The 19,305-nt window shown below is 47.1% G+C and overlaps 1 protein-coding gene across 1 annotated transcript in view; it reads right to left on the bottom strand.

Annotated features, from left to right (window-relative positions):
• The window catches only part of PTPN5 (protein tyrosine phosphatase non-receptor type 5), a 52,426-nt gene that overhangs the window by 26,179 nt on the left and 6,942 nt on the right, over window positions 1–19,305 (bottom strand). Inside the window, exon 2 of the mRNA XM_040409767.1 lies at window positions 2,050–2,238. Within this exon, the coding sequence (XP_040265701.1) occupies window positions 2,050–2,208 (159 nt within the window). The 5' untranslated portion in view covers window positions 2,209–2,238. The remainder of the gene's footprint in view (window positions 1–2,049; window positions 2,239–19,305) is intronic.

Raw genomic sequence — 19,305 nt, 5'->3', positions numbered from 1 at the left:
CTATCTGGGCACTGTGTATAGTAAACTGGTGCTGTATGTCCTATTTGGGCACTATGTATAGTAAATTGGTGCTGTAGTCCTATCTGGGCACTGTGTATAGTAAACTGGTGCTGTACGTCCTATCTGGGCATTGTGTATAGTAAATTGGTGCTGTAGTCCTATCTGGGCACTATGTATAGTAAACTGGTGCTGTATGACCTATCTGGGCACTGTGTATAGTAAATTGGTGCTGTAGTCCTATCTGGACACTGTGTATAGTAAATTGGTGCTGTACATCCTATCTGGGCACTGTGTATAGTAAACTGGTGCTGTACATCCTATCTGGGCACTCTGTATAGTAAATTGGTGCTGTATGTCCTATCTGGGTACTGTGTATAGTAAATTGGTGCTGTAGTCCTATCTGGGCACTGTGTATAGTAAACTGGTGCTATACATCCTATCTGGGCACTGTGTATAGTAAACTGGTGCTGTACGTCCTATCTGGGCACTGTGTATAGTAAACTGGTGCTGTACGTCCTATCTGGGCACTATGTATAGTAAATTGGTGCTGTAGTCCTATCTGGGCACTGTGTATAGTAAATTGGTGCTGTAGTCCTATCTGGGCACTGTGTATAGTAAATTGGTGCTGTACGTCCTATATGGGCACTGTGTATAGTAAACTGGTGCTGTACGTCCTATCTTGGCACTGTGTATAGTAAACTGGTGCTGTACGTCCTATCTGGGCACTGTGTATAGTAAATTGGTGCTGTAGTCCTATCTGGGCACTGTGTATAGTAAACTGGTGCTGTACGTCCTATCTGGGCACTGTGTATAGTAAACTGGTGCTGTACGTCCTATCTGGGCACTATGTATAGTAAATTGGTGCTGTAGTCCTATCTGGGCACTGTGTATAGTAAATTGGTGCTGTAGTCCTATCTGGGCACTGTGTATAGTAAACTGGTGCTGTACGTCCTATCTGGGCACTGTGTATAGTAAATTGGTGCTGTAGTCCTATCTGGGCACTGTGTATAGTAAATTGGTGCTGTAGTCCTATCTGGGCACTATGTATAGTAAACTGGTGCTGTACGTCCTATCTGGGCATTGTGTATAGTAAATTGGTGCTGTATGTCCTATCTGGGCACTATGTATAGTAAACTGGTGCTGTACGTCCTATCTGGGCACTGTGTATAGTAAATTGGTGCTGTACGTCCTATCTGGGCACTGTGTATAGTAAACTGGTGCTGTACGTCCTATCTGGGTACTATGTATAGTAAATTAATGCTGTATGTCCTATCTGGGCACTATGTATAGTAAATTGGTGCTGTACGTCCTATCTGGGCACTATGTATAGTAAACTAGTGCTGTATTTCCTATCTGGGCACTATGTATAGTTAATTAATGCTGTATTTCCTATCTGGGCACTGTGTATAGTAAACTGGTGCTGTACGTCCTATCTGGGCACTGTGTATAGTAAATTAATGCTGTATTTCCTATATGGGCACTATGTATAGTAAATTGGTGCTGTATGTCCTATCTGGGCACTGTGTATAGTAAACTAGTGCTGTATGTCCTATCTGGGCACTATGTATAGTAAATTAATGCTGTATGTCCTATCTGGGCACTGTGTATAGTAAATTAATGCTGTATTTCCTATCTGGGCACTATGTATAGTTAATTAATGCTGTATTTCCTATCTGGGCACTGTGTATAGTAAACTGGTGCTGTACGTCCTATCTGGGCACTATGTATAGTAAATTGGTGCTGTACGTCCTATCTGGGTACTGTGTATAGTAAACTGGTGCTGTATGTCCTATCTGGGCACTGTGTATAGTAAATTAATGCTGTATGTCCTATCTGGGCACTGTGTATAGTAAATTAATGCTGTATTTCCTATCTGGGCACTATGTATAGTTAATTAATGCTGTATTTCCTATCTGGGCACTGTGTGCAGTAAATTAATGCTGTATGAGATTTTCAGGCACTTTTTGCAGTAAATTGGTGACCAGTAGTAAATTTCATGTTGCCCCAGTAGAGGTGCCCACCGCCCCATGGCTTCTGTATCTGACTTACCAATATCTGGGAGAGGACCAGGAGACAGATACTGCCCCCGATGGTCATTATGTTCCACAGGGCGGCCCAGCTGTACTGAGTGTCCCTCTCTACATCCTGCGACTGATCCATCCCAAGCTGCAGGTTGTGCTGCTCATCCGCATCATCCAGGGAGCCCATGTCTGCGGAGGGCGACTGTCATGGATGGACCTGGTCATGTAAAAGAGGGAAAGACAGAAATCAGCAGAGTCCCTCCAGATGTGTGACTTGTGTGTCCTAGCTGCATCATCACACGCAGGTTTAGATACAGCAGCACCGTATCACATATAATAGGCTTAGATACAGAATCTGAGGACAAAGTATCACACATGATAGGCTTAGATACAGCAGCACAGTATCATATATAATAGGCTTAGATACAGAAGCTTAGTATACAGTATCACACATGATAGGCTTAGATACAGCAGCACAGTAATATATATAATAGGCTTAGATACAGAAGCTTAGTATATAGTATCACACAAAAGGCTTAGATACAGCAGCACAGTATCATATATAATAGGCTTAGATACAGAAGCTTAGTAAACAGTATCACACATGATAGGCTTAGATACAGCAGCACAGTATCATATATAAGAGACTTAGATACAGAAGCTGAGGACAAAGTATCACACATGATAGGCTTAGATACAGCAGTACAGTATCATATATAATAGGCTTAGATACAGAAGCTTAGTATACAGTATCACACAATAGGCTTAGATACAGCAGCACAGTATCATATATAACAGACTTAGATACAGAAGCTGAGCAGACATTATCACACATCATAAGCTTTGATACAGCAGCTCAGTGACACTGTCACACATGATAGGATTAGATACAGCCGCTAATGATGAGGCTTAGATACAGAAGGTGAGCAGACAGAATTAAACATAGCAGGTTTAGATACAGCAGCCCAGCAGACACTATTACACGTGACCGGCTTCAGAAGCGGTGCAGGCAGTTAGATACAGCAGCTCAGGAGAACACTGTCCCTGGATACGAATTTATAAAGCTATTTTTGTCTTTTTCGCCTTATTAAGGGTTACGGCAGGAATGGCTGATGTGTGAGGAGATACGGTAAGTCTGGGGGTGACAGTCTTGCTACAGGCAGGAATAGATGGACCAAAATAGATGTTCTTCTCCCCATCCAGAACGCTGCTCACATATCTGCCTAATTGCACACAGAACGAGGCTGAAGACGCGGCTCCTCCTTGTGTAAACTGGATCCATTCTCCTCTGCGCGGTGACTCATACGTATAGATCTGAATTCTGGACATGTGTGTAGTCTGCACCGGGAACACGTAGTGTGGGCTGAAGAGGATGTGCAGATCTGCTGCTCACAGGAGCCCATCTGACAACGCCGAACAGCGCCAATCACTGACTACCAGCAAATGGTCACTAAATACACAGCAAAGCAACAGCTATAACATAAGCATTGTCTAGTATTGTCTGCTATATCCTGTTATTGCCCGTTTTGGACCGCTTGTGAGAGCCCTGCACCGATCTCAGAAACGGAAAGCCAAAACGCTATATCCTGTTATAGACCATGCTGGTAGAAGGCTACTTTCACACCAGCGTTAATAGTTTCCGGTATTGAGATCAGTCATAGGGTCTCAATACCGGAAAAAAAAAAAACGCTTCCGATTTGTCCCCATTCATTGTCAATGAACAGAACGGAGCGCTCCGAAATGCATTCCGTTACGTTCTCATACCGGAGAGCAGCGTGCTGCGGTTTGCTTTCCGTCCTGGGATGCAGAACGGATCCAGCAAAAACGCTAGTGTGAAAGTAACCTTACCCGGGCATCTCCTGTATATGATTATACTAGCAGAAGGAGCCGGCTTCGCTCGGGTATATTTCATCTATTTCATTTAATGTTTGTGTGTGTCGTTAAAAGATATCGACAGTATCCCCCATAACAGTGACCTCTACAGCACCCCGCCCCTTAACAGTTAACTCCACAGCCCCCCACGCCTTAACACTGACCCCCCACAGTGCCCCGCCTCCTTAAAATGGGACCTCCACAGCAGCCCATTCCCTTATCTTTGACCTTCACAGCAGCCCGCCCCCTTAACAGTGAGTTTCACAGCACCCCACTCCCTTGACAGTGACCTCCTCAGGGGTCCGTCCCCTTAACAGTGACCTATACAGCACCCCGCCCCTTAACACTGACCTCCATAGGGGACCGTCCCCTTATCTGTGACCTCCACTGTTCCCTGCCCCCTTAACAGAGACCTCCGCAGCACCCATCCCTTTAACAGTGACTGCCACAGTAGCCCGCTCCCTTAACAGTGACCTCCTCAGTGCACGCCCCTTTAACAGTGACCTCCACAGTGTCCGCCCCTTTAACAGTGACCTCTACAGCATCTGCCCTTTTAATAGTGGCCCCTGCCCCCTTAACAGTGACCTCCACAGCGCGACATGTGTCGCACCAATGTCGCGCAACAATTTTTATAATGATAGGCTATGGTGTCGCACTGCGACATGTGACATGCTGCGACTGCGACATGACAGTTGCAAAAAATCCACAGTGCCGCTACTTTAATAGTGACCTCCACAGGTAGCGTTTTGGTGTCCACCTCCAGAACGGAATGGAGGCGAACTGATGCCTTCTGAGCGGATCCTTTTCCATTCAGAAGGGATTAGGGCAAAACTGATCTGTTTTGGACGCTTGTGAGAGCCCTGAACGGATCTCAGAAACGGAAAGCCAAAACGCCAGTGTGAAAGTAGCCTAAAGAACAGACAGAGACAGAGACTCATCTCATATATATATATATATAAAAATTAGTTTCTGTCTGTCCCGACATCTGTCTGTTCTTTATGCGCGACCAAACGACTGAACCGACCTTCACCAAATTTGGCACACAGATACATCAGGTGTCCGGGAAGGTTTTAGACCGGGTCTCAGCTCTCTAGGACGTACCGTTCCTGAGATATTCCCAAAAAATTACCTGCATTAGCCAATACAAGCCATTCAAGTCTTTCTCTTCATATCCCAACTGCCCTACACACGGTCACATCTCCCTTATCAGCCAATAGAAGCTCGCGCAGTTTTACTCCAGATTTCCATAACAACCCAGACATTTTTCTTCACGGCTGTAGGTCAGCTTTAGGCTAGGGCTACACGACGACAATAAGTCGCACGACACATAGGGCACGACTACGCTGCTACATGCATCCATCTTGAATGGATTTTTTTGCGACTGTCATTTCTCAGTCGCAGCATGGCGCATGGCGCATGGCGCAGTGCAACACAATAGACTATCATTATAAAAATTGTTGAGATAAAATGTTGCGCGACACATGTCGTCCTGTAGCCCTAGCATTAAAGGGGCAGGGCACTGTGGAGGTCACTGTTAAAGGGGCAGGCACTGTGGAGGTCACTGTTAAAGGGGCGGGCACTGTGGAGGTCACTGTTAAAGGGTGTTGTGGAGGTCACTGTTAAAGAGGCGGGAGCTGTGGAGGTCACTGTTAAAGGGGCGGGCGCTGTGGAGGTCACTGTTAAAGGGGCGGGCACTGTGGAGGTCACTGTTAAAGGGGCGGGCACTGTGGAGGTCACTGTTAAAAGGGCGGGCACTGTGGAGGTCACTGTTAAAGGGGCGGGCACTCCTAAAGGGGCAGGCACTGTGGAGGTCACTGTTAAAGGGGCGGGCACTGTGGAGGTCACTGTTAAAGGGTGTTGTGGAGGTCACTGTTAAAAAAGCGGGCGTTGTGGAGGTCACTGTTAAAGGGGCGGGCACTGTGGAGGTCACTGTTAAAGGGGCGGGCACTGTGGAGGTCACTGTTAAAGGGGCAGGCACTCCTAAAGGGCAGGCACTGTGGAGTTCACTGTTAAGGGGCGGGCACTGCGGAGGTCACTGTTAAAGAGGCGGGCACTGTGGATGTTACTGTTAAAGGGGAAGGACACTGTGGAGGTCACTCTTAAAGGGGCGGACATTGTGGAGGTCACTGTTAAAGGGGAGGGTGTTGTGGAGGTCACTGTTAAAGAGGCGGGTACTGTGGAGGTCACTGTTAAAGGGGCGGGTGCTGTGGAGGTCACTGTTAAAGGGGCAGGCACTGTGGAGGTCACTGTTAAAGGGGCGGGCGCTGTGGAGGTCACTGTTAAGGGGGCGGGCACTGTGGAGGTCACTGTTAAAGGGGCGGGCACTGTGGAATTCACTGTTAAGGGGCGGGCACTGTGGCGGTCACTGTTAAAGAGGCAGGCACTGTGGAGGTCACTGTTAAGGGGGCGGGCACTGTGGAGGTCACTGTTAAAGGGGCGGGCACTGTGGAGTTCACTGTTAAGGGGCGGGCACTGTGGCGGTCACTGTTAAAGAGGCAGGCACTGTGGATGTTACTGTTAAAAGGGAAGGGCACTGTGGAGGTCACACCTAAAGGAGCGGACACTGTAGAGGTCACTGTTAAGGGGGTAGGGGCCACTATTAAAGGGGCAACTGCTGTGGAGGTCACTGTTAAGGCAGCAGGCTGCTGTGAAGGTCAAAGTTAAGGGGATGGGCTGTCGCAGCATGGCGCAGTGCAACACAATAGACTAGCATTATAAAAATTGTTGAGATAAAATGTTGCGCGACACATGTCGTCTTGTAGCCCTAGCAATAAAGGGGCAGGGCACTGTGGAGGTCACTGTTAAATGGGCGGGCACTGTGGAGGTCACTGTTAAATGGGCGGGAGCTGTGGAGGTCACTGTTAAAGGGGCGGGCACTGTGGAGGTCACTGTTAAAGGGGCGGGCACTGTGGAGGTCACTGTTAAGGGGTGGACACTGTGGCGGTCACTGTTAAATGGGCAGGGGCCACTATTAAAGGGGCAACTGCTGTGGAGGTCACTGTTAAGGCAGCAGGCTGCTGTGAAGGTCAAAGTTAAGGGGATGGGCTGCTGTGGAGGTCCCATTTTAAAGTGGCTGGGCACTGTGAGGGGGTCAGTGTTAAGGAATGGGGAACTGTGGAGGTCACTGTCAAAGGGGCGGGGTGCTGTAGAGGTCACTGTTATGGGGGATACTGTCGATATCTTTTAATGACACACACAAACATTAAATGAAATAGATTAAATATACCTGTGCGAAGCCGGCTCCTTCTGCTAGAGATATGTACAGCTGGTATAAGTTATACATCTTCCTGTATATAGTGATATGGACCATGCTGGTATAACCTGGGCATCTCCTGTATATAATTACATATGTACAGCTGGTATAAGTTATACACCTTCTTGTATATAGTGATATGGACCATGCTGGTATAACCTGGGCATCTCCTGTATATAATTACATATGTACAGCTGGTATAAGTTATACATCTTCTTGTATATAGTGATATGGAGCATGCTGGTATAACCTGGGTATCTCCTGTATATAATTACATATGTACAGCCCGTACCTCTTGTATATAGTGATCTGGACCGAGCTGGTATAACCTGGGCATCTCCTGTATATAATTATACCTGTACCTCTTGTATATAGGGATATGCTCCACACATCTGGAGAGAGTGTAACGCTATTATGTAAATTGTGTGGGATTAAGGTAAATCTTCCTGCTCCCCGCATGTATCCGATGTGTAATGCCACAGTCATACGAATACTATTTAATTAGGCACAATTAGTCATTCTGAGGGCGAATATATGAATCATTCCATCCCTGCTCTCGTCTCCTCCTGATCCACACACAGTTATTTGCGATGCAGACGATGTACAGTTTAGTAACACATAAAGTGTAAATTGACAGACGAGGTAAGAAATCTAAATGGTGCAGCCAAACAATGGCAAAATGTGCCGGGTTCCTGGGAGTTACCCTGACGCCCCAGCACTGAACAAGGTTCGCCGCTGACTTTAAGGTCAGTCATGAGAACTGTGGTCATGCTCGGAGGTGGAGAATTAGCAGGCATCCCTAGATATCAGGCTCCATGTTCAGCCCGTTCACCAGAATGCCATACTCATACATCGCCCACATGAAGATAAACGGCACCCACCTAGTGAGTCTGCTCCTGCCATGGAGTGACAGCATAGAGATGCAATAAATAGCAGCTACATAGTTCAAAATGGTGACAACATACTGGCAAATGCTACCCCTATAGAGCCATACAGCATCTACATAGTGTCAAACATTGCCCAGAGTGTCGTTAAGTAGCCATATATTACCATACTATGCCAATATACAGCCAACAAGTGCCCAACCCCTACCTACATAGCACCACAGAATGCTTACACAGTGCCAAAGTGCCCACATACTGCCATATTGTGCCACACTTTGCTGAGTCCAGTGCAGTAGCTAGCCAGTTCTTAACCAAGGGAAAAGGTTCAGTTCACTGACCACCATCTCTGTATCTAAATATCCTTGTCAGGGCAAAGGGGCTTGTTGCCACAGCCCCCTGGCACCAACACCTGGGGCACATGCCCTAGTAGCCTCGAGCTACACTCCTTCACAATCATACAGAACTAAGATAGAAAGACAAGCGGTGTAACCTGAATTCCTCAAGGATCTAAGCATAATTCTGCCTTGGCTTGCTGCACTGCCTCCCCTCTCCCAGAAGACCATGGCTGCCTTCCCCTCTTCTCCCCTCCTCGCTGACTTTTATTTTCTATAACACTGCAGATAGATTTTTTGGGTTACCGGTGAGGATGCTTGGAAAGGGTAACTACAGGTTGCTGGAAGGTGAGGAAGATGCCACACGTTGCTGATTTAGGTATCCTTTAAACAAACTTCAGAAAAGTGTTAATGTATTGTGTCTCTGCTCACTGTCTTCTGTGCTTATTGTTCCATGGACTCCAAAATTACTTTCCTGTATTTATCCTGACACAACTCGTCCCTGAGCCGTCACTGCACAGGCTTTGTGTCTTGTGTTGACATTGGATGCTGAGTTTTCTTTTCCATTATCCACAGATGAGGACAACGAGGTGCGGATGATTAGACCAGGTGGGAGGATGAGGAGCAGGCAGATGTTATAAAGTTACAAAACCTAGCTTCAACATTCAGGGAATATTTGTAAATTGTCAATTCCTTAATATATAAAGTTGTTACATTACTTATCCTGTACTGATCCTGAGTTACATCCTGTACTATACTCCAGAGCTGCACTCACTATTCTGCTGGTGCAGTCACTGTGTACATACATTACTTATCCTGTACTGATCCTGAGTTACATCCTGTATTATACTCCAGAGCTGCACTCACTATTCTGCTGGTGCAGTCACTGTGTACATACATTACTTATCCTGTACTGATCCTGAGTTACATCCTGTATTATACTCCAGAGCTGCACTCACTATTCTTCTGGTGCAGTCACTGTGTACATACATTACTTATCCTGTACTGATCCTGAGTTACATCCTGTATTATACTCCAGAGCTGCACTCACTATTCTGCTGGTGCAGTCACTGTGTACATACATTACTTATCCTGTACTGATCCTGAGTTACATCCTGTATTATACTCCGGAGTTGCACTCACTATTCTGCTGGTGCAGTCACTGTGTACATACATTACTTATCCTGTACTGATCCTGAGTTACATCCTGTATTGTACTCCAGAGCTGCACTCACTATTCTGCTGGTGCAGTCACTGTGTACATACATTACTTATCCTGTACTGATCCTGAGTTACATCCTGTATTATACTCCAGAGCTGCACTCACTATTCTGCTGGTGGAGTCACTGTGTACATACATTACTTATCCTGTACTGATCCTGAGTTACATCCTGTATTATACTTTAGAGCTGCACTCACTATTCTGCTGGTGGAGTCACTGTGTACATACATTACTTATCCTGTACTGATCCTGAGTTACATCCTGTATTATACTCCAGAGCTGCACTCACTATTCTGCTGGTGCAGTCACTGTGTACATACATTACTTATCCTGTACTGATCCTGAGTTACATCCTGTATTATACTCCAGAGCTGCACTCACTATTCTGCTGGTGCAGTCACTGTGTACATACAGTGGGGGAAATAATTATTTGACCCCTCACTGATTTTGTAAGTTTGTCCAATGACAAAGAAATGAAAAGTCTCAGAACAGTATCATTTCAATGGTAGGTTTATTGTAACAGTGGCAGATAGCACATCAAAAGGAAAATCGAAAAAAAAACTTTAAATAAAAGATAGCAACTGATTTGCATTTCATTGAGTGAAATAAGTATTTGAACCCCTACCAACCATTAAGAGTTCTGGCTCCCACAGAGTGGTTAGACACTTCTACTCAATTAGTCACCCTCATTAAGGACACCTGTCTTAACTAGTCACCTGTATAAAAGACACCTGTCCACAGAATCAATCAATCAAGCAGACTCCAAACTCTCCAACATGGGAAAGACCAAAGAGCTGTCCAAGGATGTCAGAGACAAAATTGTAGACCTGCACAAGGCTGGAATGGGCTACAAAACCATTAGCAAGAAGCTGGGAGAGAAGGTGACAACTGTTGGTGCGATTGTTCGAAAATGGAAGGAGCACAAAATGACCATCAATCGACCTCGCTCTGGGGCTCCACGCAAGATCTCACCTCGTGGGGTGTCAATGGTTCTGAGAAAGGTGAAAAAGCATCCTAGAACTACACGGGAGGAGTTAGTTAATGACCTCAAATTAGCAGGGACCACAGTCACCAAGAAAACCATTGGAAACACATTACACCGCAATGGATTAAAATCCTGCAGGGCTCGCAAGGTCCCCCTGCTCAGGAAGGCACATGTGCAGGCCCGTCTGAAGTTTGCCAATGAACACCTGAATGATTCAGAGAGTGACTGGGAGAAGGTGCTGTGGTCTGATGAGACCAAAATAGAGCTCTTTGGCATTAACTCAACTCGCTGTGTTTGGAGGAAGAAAAATGCTGCCTATGACCCCCAAAACACCGTCCCCACCGTCAAGCATGGGGGTGGAAACATTTTGCTTTGGGGGTGTTTTTCTGCTAAGGGCACAGGACAACTTATTCGCATAAACGGGAAAACGGACGGAGCCATGTATCGTGAAATCCTGAGCGACAACCTCCTTCCCTCTGCCAGGAAACTGAAAATGGGTCGTGGATGGGTGTTCCAGCACGACAATGACCCAAAACATACAGCAAAGGCAACAAAGGAGTGGCTCAAGAAGAAGCACATTAAGGTCATGGAGTGGCCTAGTCAGTCTCCGAACCTTAATCCAATCGAAAACCTATGGAGGGAGCTCAAGCTCAGAGTTGCACAGAGACAGCCTCGAAACCTTAGGGATTTAGAGATGATCTGCAAAGAGGAGTGGACCAACATTCCTCCTAAAATGTGCGCAAACTTGGTCATCAATTACAAGAAACGTTTGACCTCTGTGCTTGCAAACAAGGGTTTTTCCACCAAGTATTAAGTCTTTTTTTGTTAGAGGGTTCAAATACTTATTTCACTCAATGAAATGCAAATCAGTTGCTATCTTTTATTTAAAGTTATTTTTTCGATTTTCCTTTTGATGTGCTATCTGCCACTGTTACAATAAACCTACCATTGAAATGATACTGTTCTGAGACTTTTCATTTCTTTGTCATTGGAAAAACTTACAAAATCAGTGAGGGGTCAAATAATTATTTCCCCCACTGTACATTACTTATCCTGTACTGATCCTGAGTTACATCCTGTATTATACTCCAGAGCTGCACTCACTATTCTGCTGGTGCAGTCACTGTGTACATACATTACTTATCCTGTACTGATCCTGAGTTACAGCCTGTATTATACTCCAGAGCTGCACTTACTATTCTGCTGGTGCAGTCACTGTGTACATTACATTACTGATCCTGAGTTACATCCAGTATTATACTCCAGAGCTGCACTCACTATTCAGATATTCCACGGTGAGAAGGGACTTACCACCGGCCCTATGTGGACTGTTCTGCTGCACGGTTTCCATACCTCCCATTCACTATAACTGGAGTTACAGAAACGGTGGAGTGCCAGCCTGCTCTGCTGTTTCCGTCCACCTAGCGCCTAGGGCCGGTGCATAGTCTCATCTCGCTGTGGACAGACAGGTCCCTTTAATTTTTCTTGCTCAGGTCTAGGGAAGCCTCAGATGGGGATAGCTTGGGAAACATTTGCAGTTTAATGTGTTGTTTGGTGACATCCATTAATTGTACTGAATTAAGGAGTAATTACGATAACACCGCCACGTCTTCTCCATAACCTGCGCTTCATTATCACATACTCTGCAACTTTGCTAAGAGACTACTTGTCAAGGAAGTGCTGGTGATATCCGCCACCTCCGCCGCCGTTACCTGCCCAATTGTTTGTTTTTTTAATCATTTACTTGCGTCACTTTCCTGGAGCTGAGAAACACAAGATTTACTGAAGTTGTAAAATGATGGAAAATGACGATACTCACCCGGTAACCAGGTGTGGCCGCACTTCTAACACACGGGATTTGTCCTCACACGGCTCCTATTAGGGGAACTGGTCACTTTTTGTACACTTGGACACTGTATATTATTTTGCTATTACATGGGCTGTATATGGCAGTAGTGTTTTGCCACTTAGGGGTGGACATACCACCCGTGCAGCCGGTTCGGGAGGGGGGCTCATGCGAGGTTTGTCAGCAGGAGAGGAGATCTTCCATCAGAGGCCCGTGCAGGTGGTGCGATGACGTCATTGCGCCGCCTGCGCCGTACAGCACGGGACACAGGCCGGAAGAGGGACTGAAAGTGGCATGGAGGTAAGTATGTGATTTTTTAAATTTTTTATTAACACTATGCTGTTGCCCAGTATGCGGAAGGGGGGAAAGGAGCCCTATGGGGGCATCTACTAGAGGGCATTATCTACTGGCATACATGGGGAAGATGAGCACTATGGGGGCATCTACTAGGGGGCATTATCTACTGGCATACATGGGGGAAGAGGAGCACTATGGGGGCATCTACTAGGGGGCATTATCTACAGGCATACATGGGGGAAGAGGAGCACTATGGGGGCATCTACAAGGGTGCATTATATACTGGCACACATTGGGGGAGAGGAGCACTATGGGGGCATCTACTAGGGGGCATTATATACTGGCACACATGGTGGGGAGCACTATGGGGGCTCTATATATTAGAATTATATACTGGCACAAATGGGGAATACTATGGGGGGGAGCACTATGGGGACATCTACTGGGGGGCATTATATACAGTCACACATGGAGAAGTGAGGGAGCACTATATATTAGAATTATATACTGGCACATGTGGGGGGACAGGAGCACTATGGGGCATCTACTGGGTGCATTATATACTGTCACACATGGGGGGCACTATGGGGGCATCTACTGGGGCCCTATATATTAGAATTACATACTGGCACACATGGGGGACAGGAGCACAATGGGGCATCTACTGGGGGCATTATATACTGTCACACATGGGGCCATTATAGAGAAGTAGGGGAGAGGAGCACTATGGGGGCATCTACTGGGGGCCCTATATAATGTCACACATGGGGAGCACTATGGGGGCATCTACTGGAGGTAATTATATAGGGGCATTTTATACTGGCACAAACTATATGTGCACTATGGGGGTCGGGATGAGCACTATAGGGGCAGTTTATACTGGCACACATTATGGGGGCACTAGAGGGAAGTGGGGAGAGGAGTATTATCGGGGCATCTACTTGGGGCACTCTATAGGGCCATTTTATACTGGCACATTATGTCAGGCACCATGGGGACGGGGGGAGCACTATGGGGGGCATCTACTGGGGGTATTATATAGGAGTATTTTATACTGGCGCAAATTATGGGGAACTATGGGGACCTTGGCTCAACTGGGGGCCCTAAGAAAGGTTTTTTGGGGCACACAGTAGGGGGCATTGGCACACATTATGAGGGCACTATGGGGACATTGGCTCTAATGGGGGCACTAAGAGTAGTTTTTTTTTTTTTTTACTGCCACACAACAGGGCATTTTTTTGTACTGGCGCACATTATAAGGGGGCATTTTTCTATTGTCACGCATAAAGAGAATTATTACTACCGGGGCCATTATGGTGGGCTTTACTACTACTGGGGACTATGGGGAACATGCAGGGGCTCAGGAGCCTAAGGGGGCCCAAAGACCCTTGTGGTGCATAAGAAGACACCAGTATTATAGAAAGTGCGTGCTGGTCAAGTTATAGCTCTGGCTCAATGAGACGCCGTTTCAATTTTTGCCTCGGGCAGCATGAAGGACTTGTGCTTCCCTGCCCCTGGCCACAAAGCACTGAGGGAAGGGGGGCCCCAAGCTGAACTCTTGCACCAGGGCCCATGAGCCATTAGCTACGCCCCTGGGAACATAAATACTAGTATGGGCACTATGGGAGCATTATTACTTCTGGGGCACATTAGGGACATTATTACTGTCCGGCACTATTACTACTAAGTGCACTCTGGCAGATAATTATTTCTATTGTAGGACTTTGGGGAGCACTGTTACTGCTGGGGGCACTCTCACTATTAGTGTCAGGGGCACTATTCGCTGGGCGCGATTATTTTAAGGCGCTGTGTGCCAATAATTATTGGATTGTTGCATTTTCAGGGGGACTGTTTCGGCAGTATAGTATTGGTGAGCGCAGTGGGCACAGTATTGGGGGTGGCAGGATGGGGTGTTCAGAAGGTGGGAGGATGATGGAAAAGTAGGAAACTACGATGTCTGTCTGTCAAACTCTGCAGAGAGAAGAGACGGCTGAAAGAAATCATCATGGCGGTCTGCTCTGAAAGAAGAAGAAGATGAGGAAATAGAACATCAGAGGAGACGTCACTGGATGTAAGAGGTGTATGGCGCTGTATTAGGCTTCTTTCACATCTGGATCCGGCACTGACCGAATGCCCACCGGCCCCATTAACTATAATGGGGTCCAGTAGAGATCCGGCCACAATCTGGCAAAAATGCAGAGAATCGCCAGGACACAAATGGCTGCACGCTGTGGTTCATGTATGGCCAATTCCTAGCATTCCCTGCCGGATCGTAGTGCCGCAGGTGTGAAAGTAGCCTTACCGTGTATGTAATGTTAGGATGGAATAGGTTAGGGTTAGGAATAGGGCAGGCACATTCTTTCTCTTCTTGGCACTATGTTATATTATATTTGATAGGCTGTATATTAAAATAGTCCCTTGGCACTATATGGTGCTATTATGTGGTGCATGTCGTACTTTGCGTGTGGCTCTATTTTCTATGAATCAGGCCCCGCTCTTCTATCTGACCGGTGCTGGTAAACGGACATGCACCGAAAGATATATGACGCAATAGGAGAGCTGAGTTATTAGGTTGCAGAATTTTAAATGCAGCTCTGGAAGTGGCAAAATTTGGATCACTCACCATGCTCTTTATGTTTGTGAATAGGAGTCCTCCGATCCGGAATCTTCCAACAAACACGATTCTCTGTTAGAACGGACTCATTTTATTTATTGTTACAAAGCAAAGTGGAGAAAGACACTAGATCCTGTGTATGGCGGCATTGAGCACAGCAACTCAGTTCATGTGGAGCAAGTACAGCCACAGCGATATGGATCCTCCTGGGCTAAGGCTACTTTCACACCTGCGTTAGGTGCGGATCCGTCTGGTGTCTGCACAGACGGATCCGCACCTATAAATGCAAACGATGGTATCCGTTCAGAACGGATCCGTCTGCATTCTATGTAAAAAAAAAGTCTAAGTCTAATTGTTAGACGGATCCGTCCTGACTTTACATTGAAAGTCAATGGGGGACGGATCCGTTTGCAATTGCACCATATTGTGTCAACGTCAAATGGGTCCGTCCCCATTGACTTACATTGTAAGTCAGGACGGATCCGTTTGGATCCGCACGGCCAGGCGGACACCAAAACGCTGCAAGCTGCGTTTTGGTGTCCGCCTCCAGAGCGGAATGGAGGCGGAACGGAGCCAAACTGATGCATTCTGAATGGATCCGCATCCATTCAGAATGCATTGGGGCTAAACTGATCCGTTTGGGGCCGCTTGTGAGAGCCCTGAAATGGATCTCACAGACGGACACCGAAACGCTGGTGTGAAAGTAGCCTTACGCAATATATTTATATATTTCACCGCAGCTGGTAGAATATAAGAACTACCCAACGTTATTGCACATCAAAAATGCTTTCCCTAGGAGTTAGATCTTTATTAGAGGATCACTGGGGGAAGGGAGGGGGCGCTATTGCATTGCGGTGTATGAAAATTATTTACATCTGACTGTGGTGAAAAGTGGAACAGCAAGTAATTAAAATGTTTACTAAATACAGTTAAATTGCATATGATAATTGATGGACTTCTTGATATAGGCCATCAATCTGAGATCTGCAGGGGTCCGACCACCTGGGACCCCAACTGACCACTTAAGGGGGCAGAGCTGAAGTACCAGGCACAGCAATCCATAGAAGGGGCTGCAGGACCTGTGGGCTGGACCCTCATTGATCACAACTGAAGGCTTATCATTAGGACAGGAAAACAGGAAACCGCCGAGACTCCCGGTAGACCTGGCAAATCTCTAAGAGTGCTTCCACAAAGCAACCCACCATGCAGGGGCGGATTGGTGATCGAACCCACAGGGAAACTTGCCGGTGGGCCAATGCCTAAAGAGGCCACCTGAACCCTCCCCACAGCCACAATTAATGCTATGGGCAGTATTTTTTGGTTCTGCTGGGGCAGTATATTGTGCTGCACTGTGGTATATGGTTCTGCTGGGGCAGTATATTGTGCTGCACTTTGGTATCTGGTTCTGCGGGGGCAGTATATTGTGCTGCACTGTGGTATTTGGTTCTGCTGGGGCGGTATATTGTGCTGCACTGTGGTATTTGGTTCTGCTGGGGCAGTATATTGTGCTGCACTGTGGTATTTGGTTCTGCTGGGGCAGTATATTGTGCTGCACTGTGGTATTTGGTTCTGCTGGGGCAGTATATTGTGCTGCACTGTGGTATATGGTTCTGCTGGGGCAGTATATTGTGCTGCACTGTGGTATCTGGTTCTGCTGGGGCGGTATATTGTGCTGCACTGTGGTATTTGGTTCTGCTGGGGCAGTATATTGTGCTGCACTGTGGTATTTGGTTCTGCTGGGGCAGTATATTGTGCTGCACTGTGGTATATGGTTCTGCTGGGGCAGTATATTGTGCTGCACTGTGGTATCTGGTTCTGCTGGGGCGGTATATTGTGCTGCACTGTGGTATTTGGTTCTGCTGGGGCAGTATATTGTGCTGCACTGTGGTATTTGGTTCTGCTGGGGCAGTATATTGTGCTGCACTGTGGTATTTGGTTCTGCTGGGGCAGTATATTGTGCTGCACTGTGGTATTTGGTTCTGCTGGGGCGGTATATTGTGCTGCACTGTGGCATTTGGTTCTGCTGGGCCTGTATATTGTGCTGCACTGTGGTATTTGGTTCTGCTGGGGCGGTATATTGTGCTGCACTGTGGTATATGGTTCTGCTGGGGCAGTATATTGTGCTGCACTGTGGTATCTGGTTCTGCGGGGGCAGTATATTGTGCTGCACTGTGGTATTTGGTTCTGCTGGGGCTGTATATTGTGCTGCACTGTGGTATCTGGTTCTGCTGGGGCGGTATATTGTGCTGCACTGTGGTATTTGGTTCTGCGGGGGCAGTATATTGTTCTGCACTGTGGTATCTGGTTCTGCTGGGGCAGTATATTGTGCTGCACTGTGGTATTTGGTTCTGCTGGGGCAGTAAATTGTGCTGCACTTTGGTATTTGGTTCTGCTGGGGCGGTATATTGTGCTGCACTTTGGTATTTGGTTCTGCGGGGGCGGTATATTGTGCTGCACTGTGGTATTTGGTTCTGCTGGGGCGGTATATTGTTCTGCACTGTGGTATCTGGTTCTGCTGGGGCAGTATATTGTGCTGCACTGTGGTATTTGGTTCTGCTGGGGCAATATATTGTGCTGCACTTTGGTATTTGGTTCTGCTGGGGCGGTATATTGTGCTGCACTGTGGTATCTGGTTCTGCTGGGGCAGTATATTGTGTTGCACTGTGGTATTTGGTTCTGCTGGGGCGGTATATTGTGCTGCACTGTGGTATTCGGTTCTGCTGGGGCGGTATATTGTGCTGCACTGTGGTATTTGGTTCTGCTGGGGCGGTATATTGTTCTGCACTGTGGTATCTGGTTCTGCTGGGGCAGTATATTGTGCTGCACTGTGGTATATGGTTCTGCTGGGGCTGTATATTGTGCTGCACTGTGGTATCTGGTTCTGCTGGGGCAGTATATTGTGCTGCACTGTGGTATCTGGTTCTGCTGGGGCAGTATATTGTGCTGCACTGCGGTATCTGGTTCTGCTGGGGCGGTATATTGTGCTGCACTGTGGTATCTGGTTCTGCGGGGGCAGTATATTGTGCTGCACTGTGGTATATGGTTCTGCTGGGGCAGTATATTGTGCTGCACTGTGGTATCTGGTTCTGCTGGGGCAGTATATTGTGCTGCACTGCGGTATTTGGTTCTGCGGGGGCGGTATATTGTGCTGCACTGTGGTATTTGGTTCTGTTGGGGCGGTATATTGTGCTGCACTATGGTGTTTGGTTCTGCTGGGGCGGTATACTGTGCTGCACTGTGGTATCTGGTTCTGCGGGGGCAGTATATTGTGCTGCACTGTGGTATATGGTTCTGCTGGGGCAGTATATTGTGCTGCACTGTGGTATCTGGTTCTGCTGGGGCAGTATATTGTGCTGCACTGCGGTATTTGGTTCTGCGGGGGCGGTATATTGTGCTGCACTGTGGTATTTGGTTCTGTTGGGGCAGTATATTGTGCTGCACTGTGGTATTTGGTTCTGCGGGGGCGGTATATTGTGCTGCACTGTGGTATTCGGTTCTGCTGGGGCAGTATATTGTGTTGCACTGTGGTATTTGGTTCTGCGGGGGCGGTATATTGTGCTGCACTGTGGTATTTGGTTCTGCTGGGGCAGTATATTGTGTTGCACTGTGGTATCTGGTTCTGCTGGGGCAGTATATTGTGCTGCACTGTGGTATTTGGTTCTGCTGGGGCAGTATATTGTTCTGCACTGTGGTATCTGGTTCTGCTGGGGCAGTATATTGTGCTGCACTGTGGTATTTGGTTCTGCTGGGGCAGTATATTGTGCTGCACTGTGGTATTTGGTTCTGCGGGGGCAGTATATTGTGCTGCACTGTGGTATTTGGTTCTGCGGGGGCAGTATATTGTGCTGCACTGTGGTATCTGGTTCTGCTGGGGCAGTATATTGTGCTGCACTGTGGTATATGGTTCTGCTGGGGCCGTATATTGTGCTGCACTGCGGTATTTGGTTCTACGGTATTGCCGTCCTGTCTACTTCTGTTG

Source organism: Bufo bufo, chromosome 10, assembly GCF_905171765.1.
Source record: "Bufo bufo chromosome 10, aBufBuf1.1, whole genome shotgun sequence".
In the NCBI taxonomy this organism is placed as follows: domain Eukaryota; kingdom Metazoa; phylum Chordata; class Amphibia; order Anura; family Bufonidae; genus Bufo; species Bufo bufo.
The sequence above is the reverse complement of the archived record's forward strand: the minus strand, read 5'-3'. Positions and strand labels throughout refer to the sequence as shown.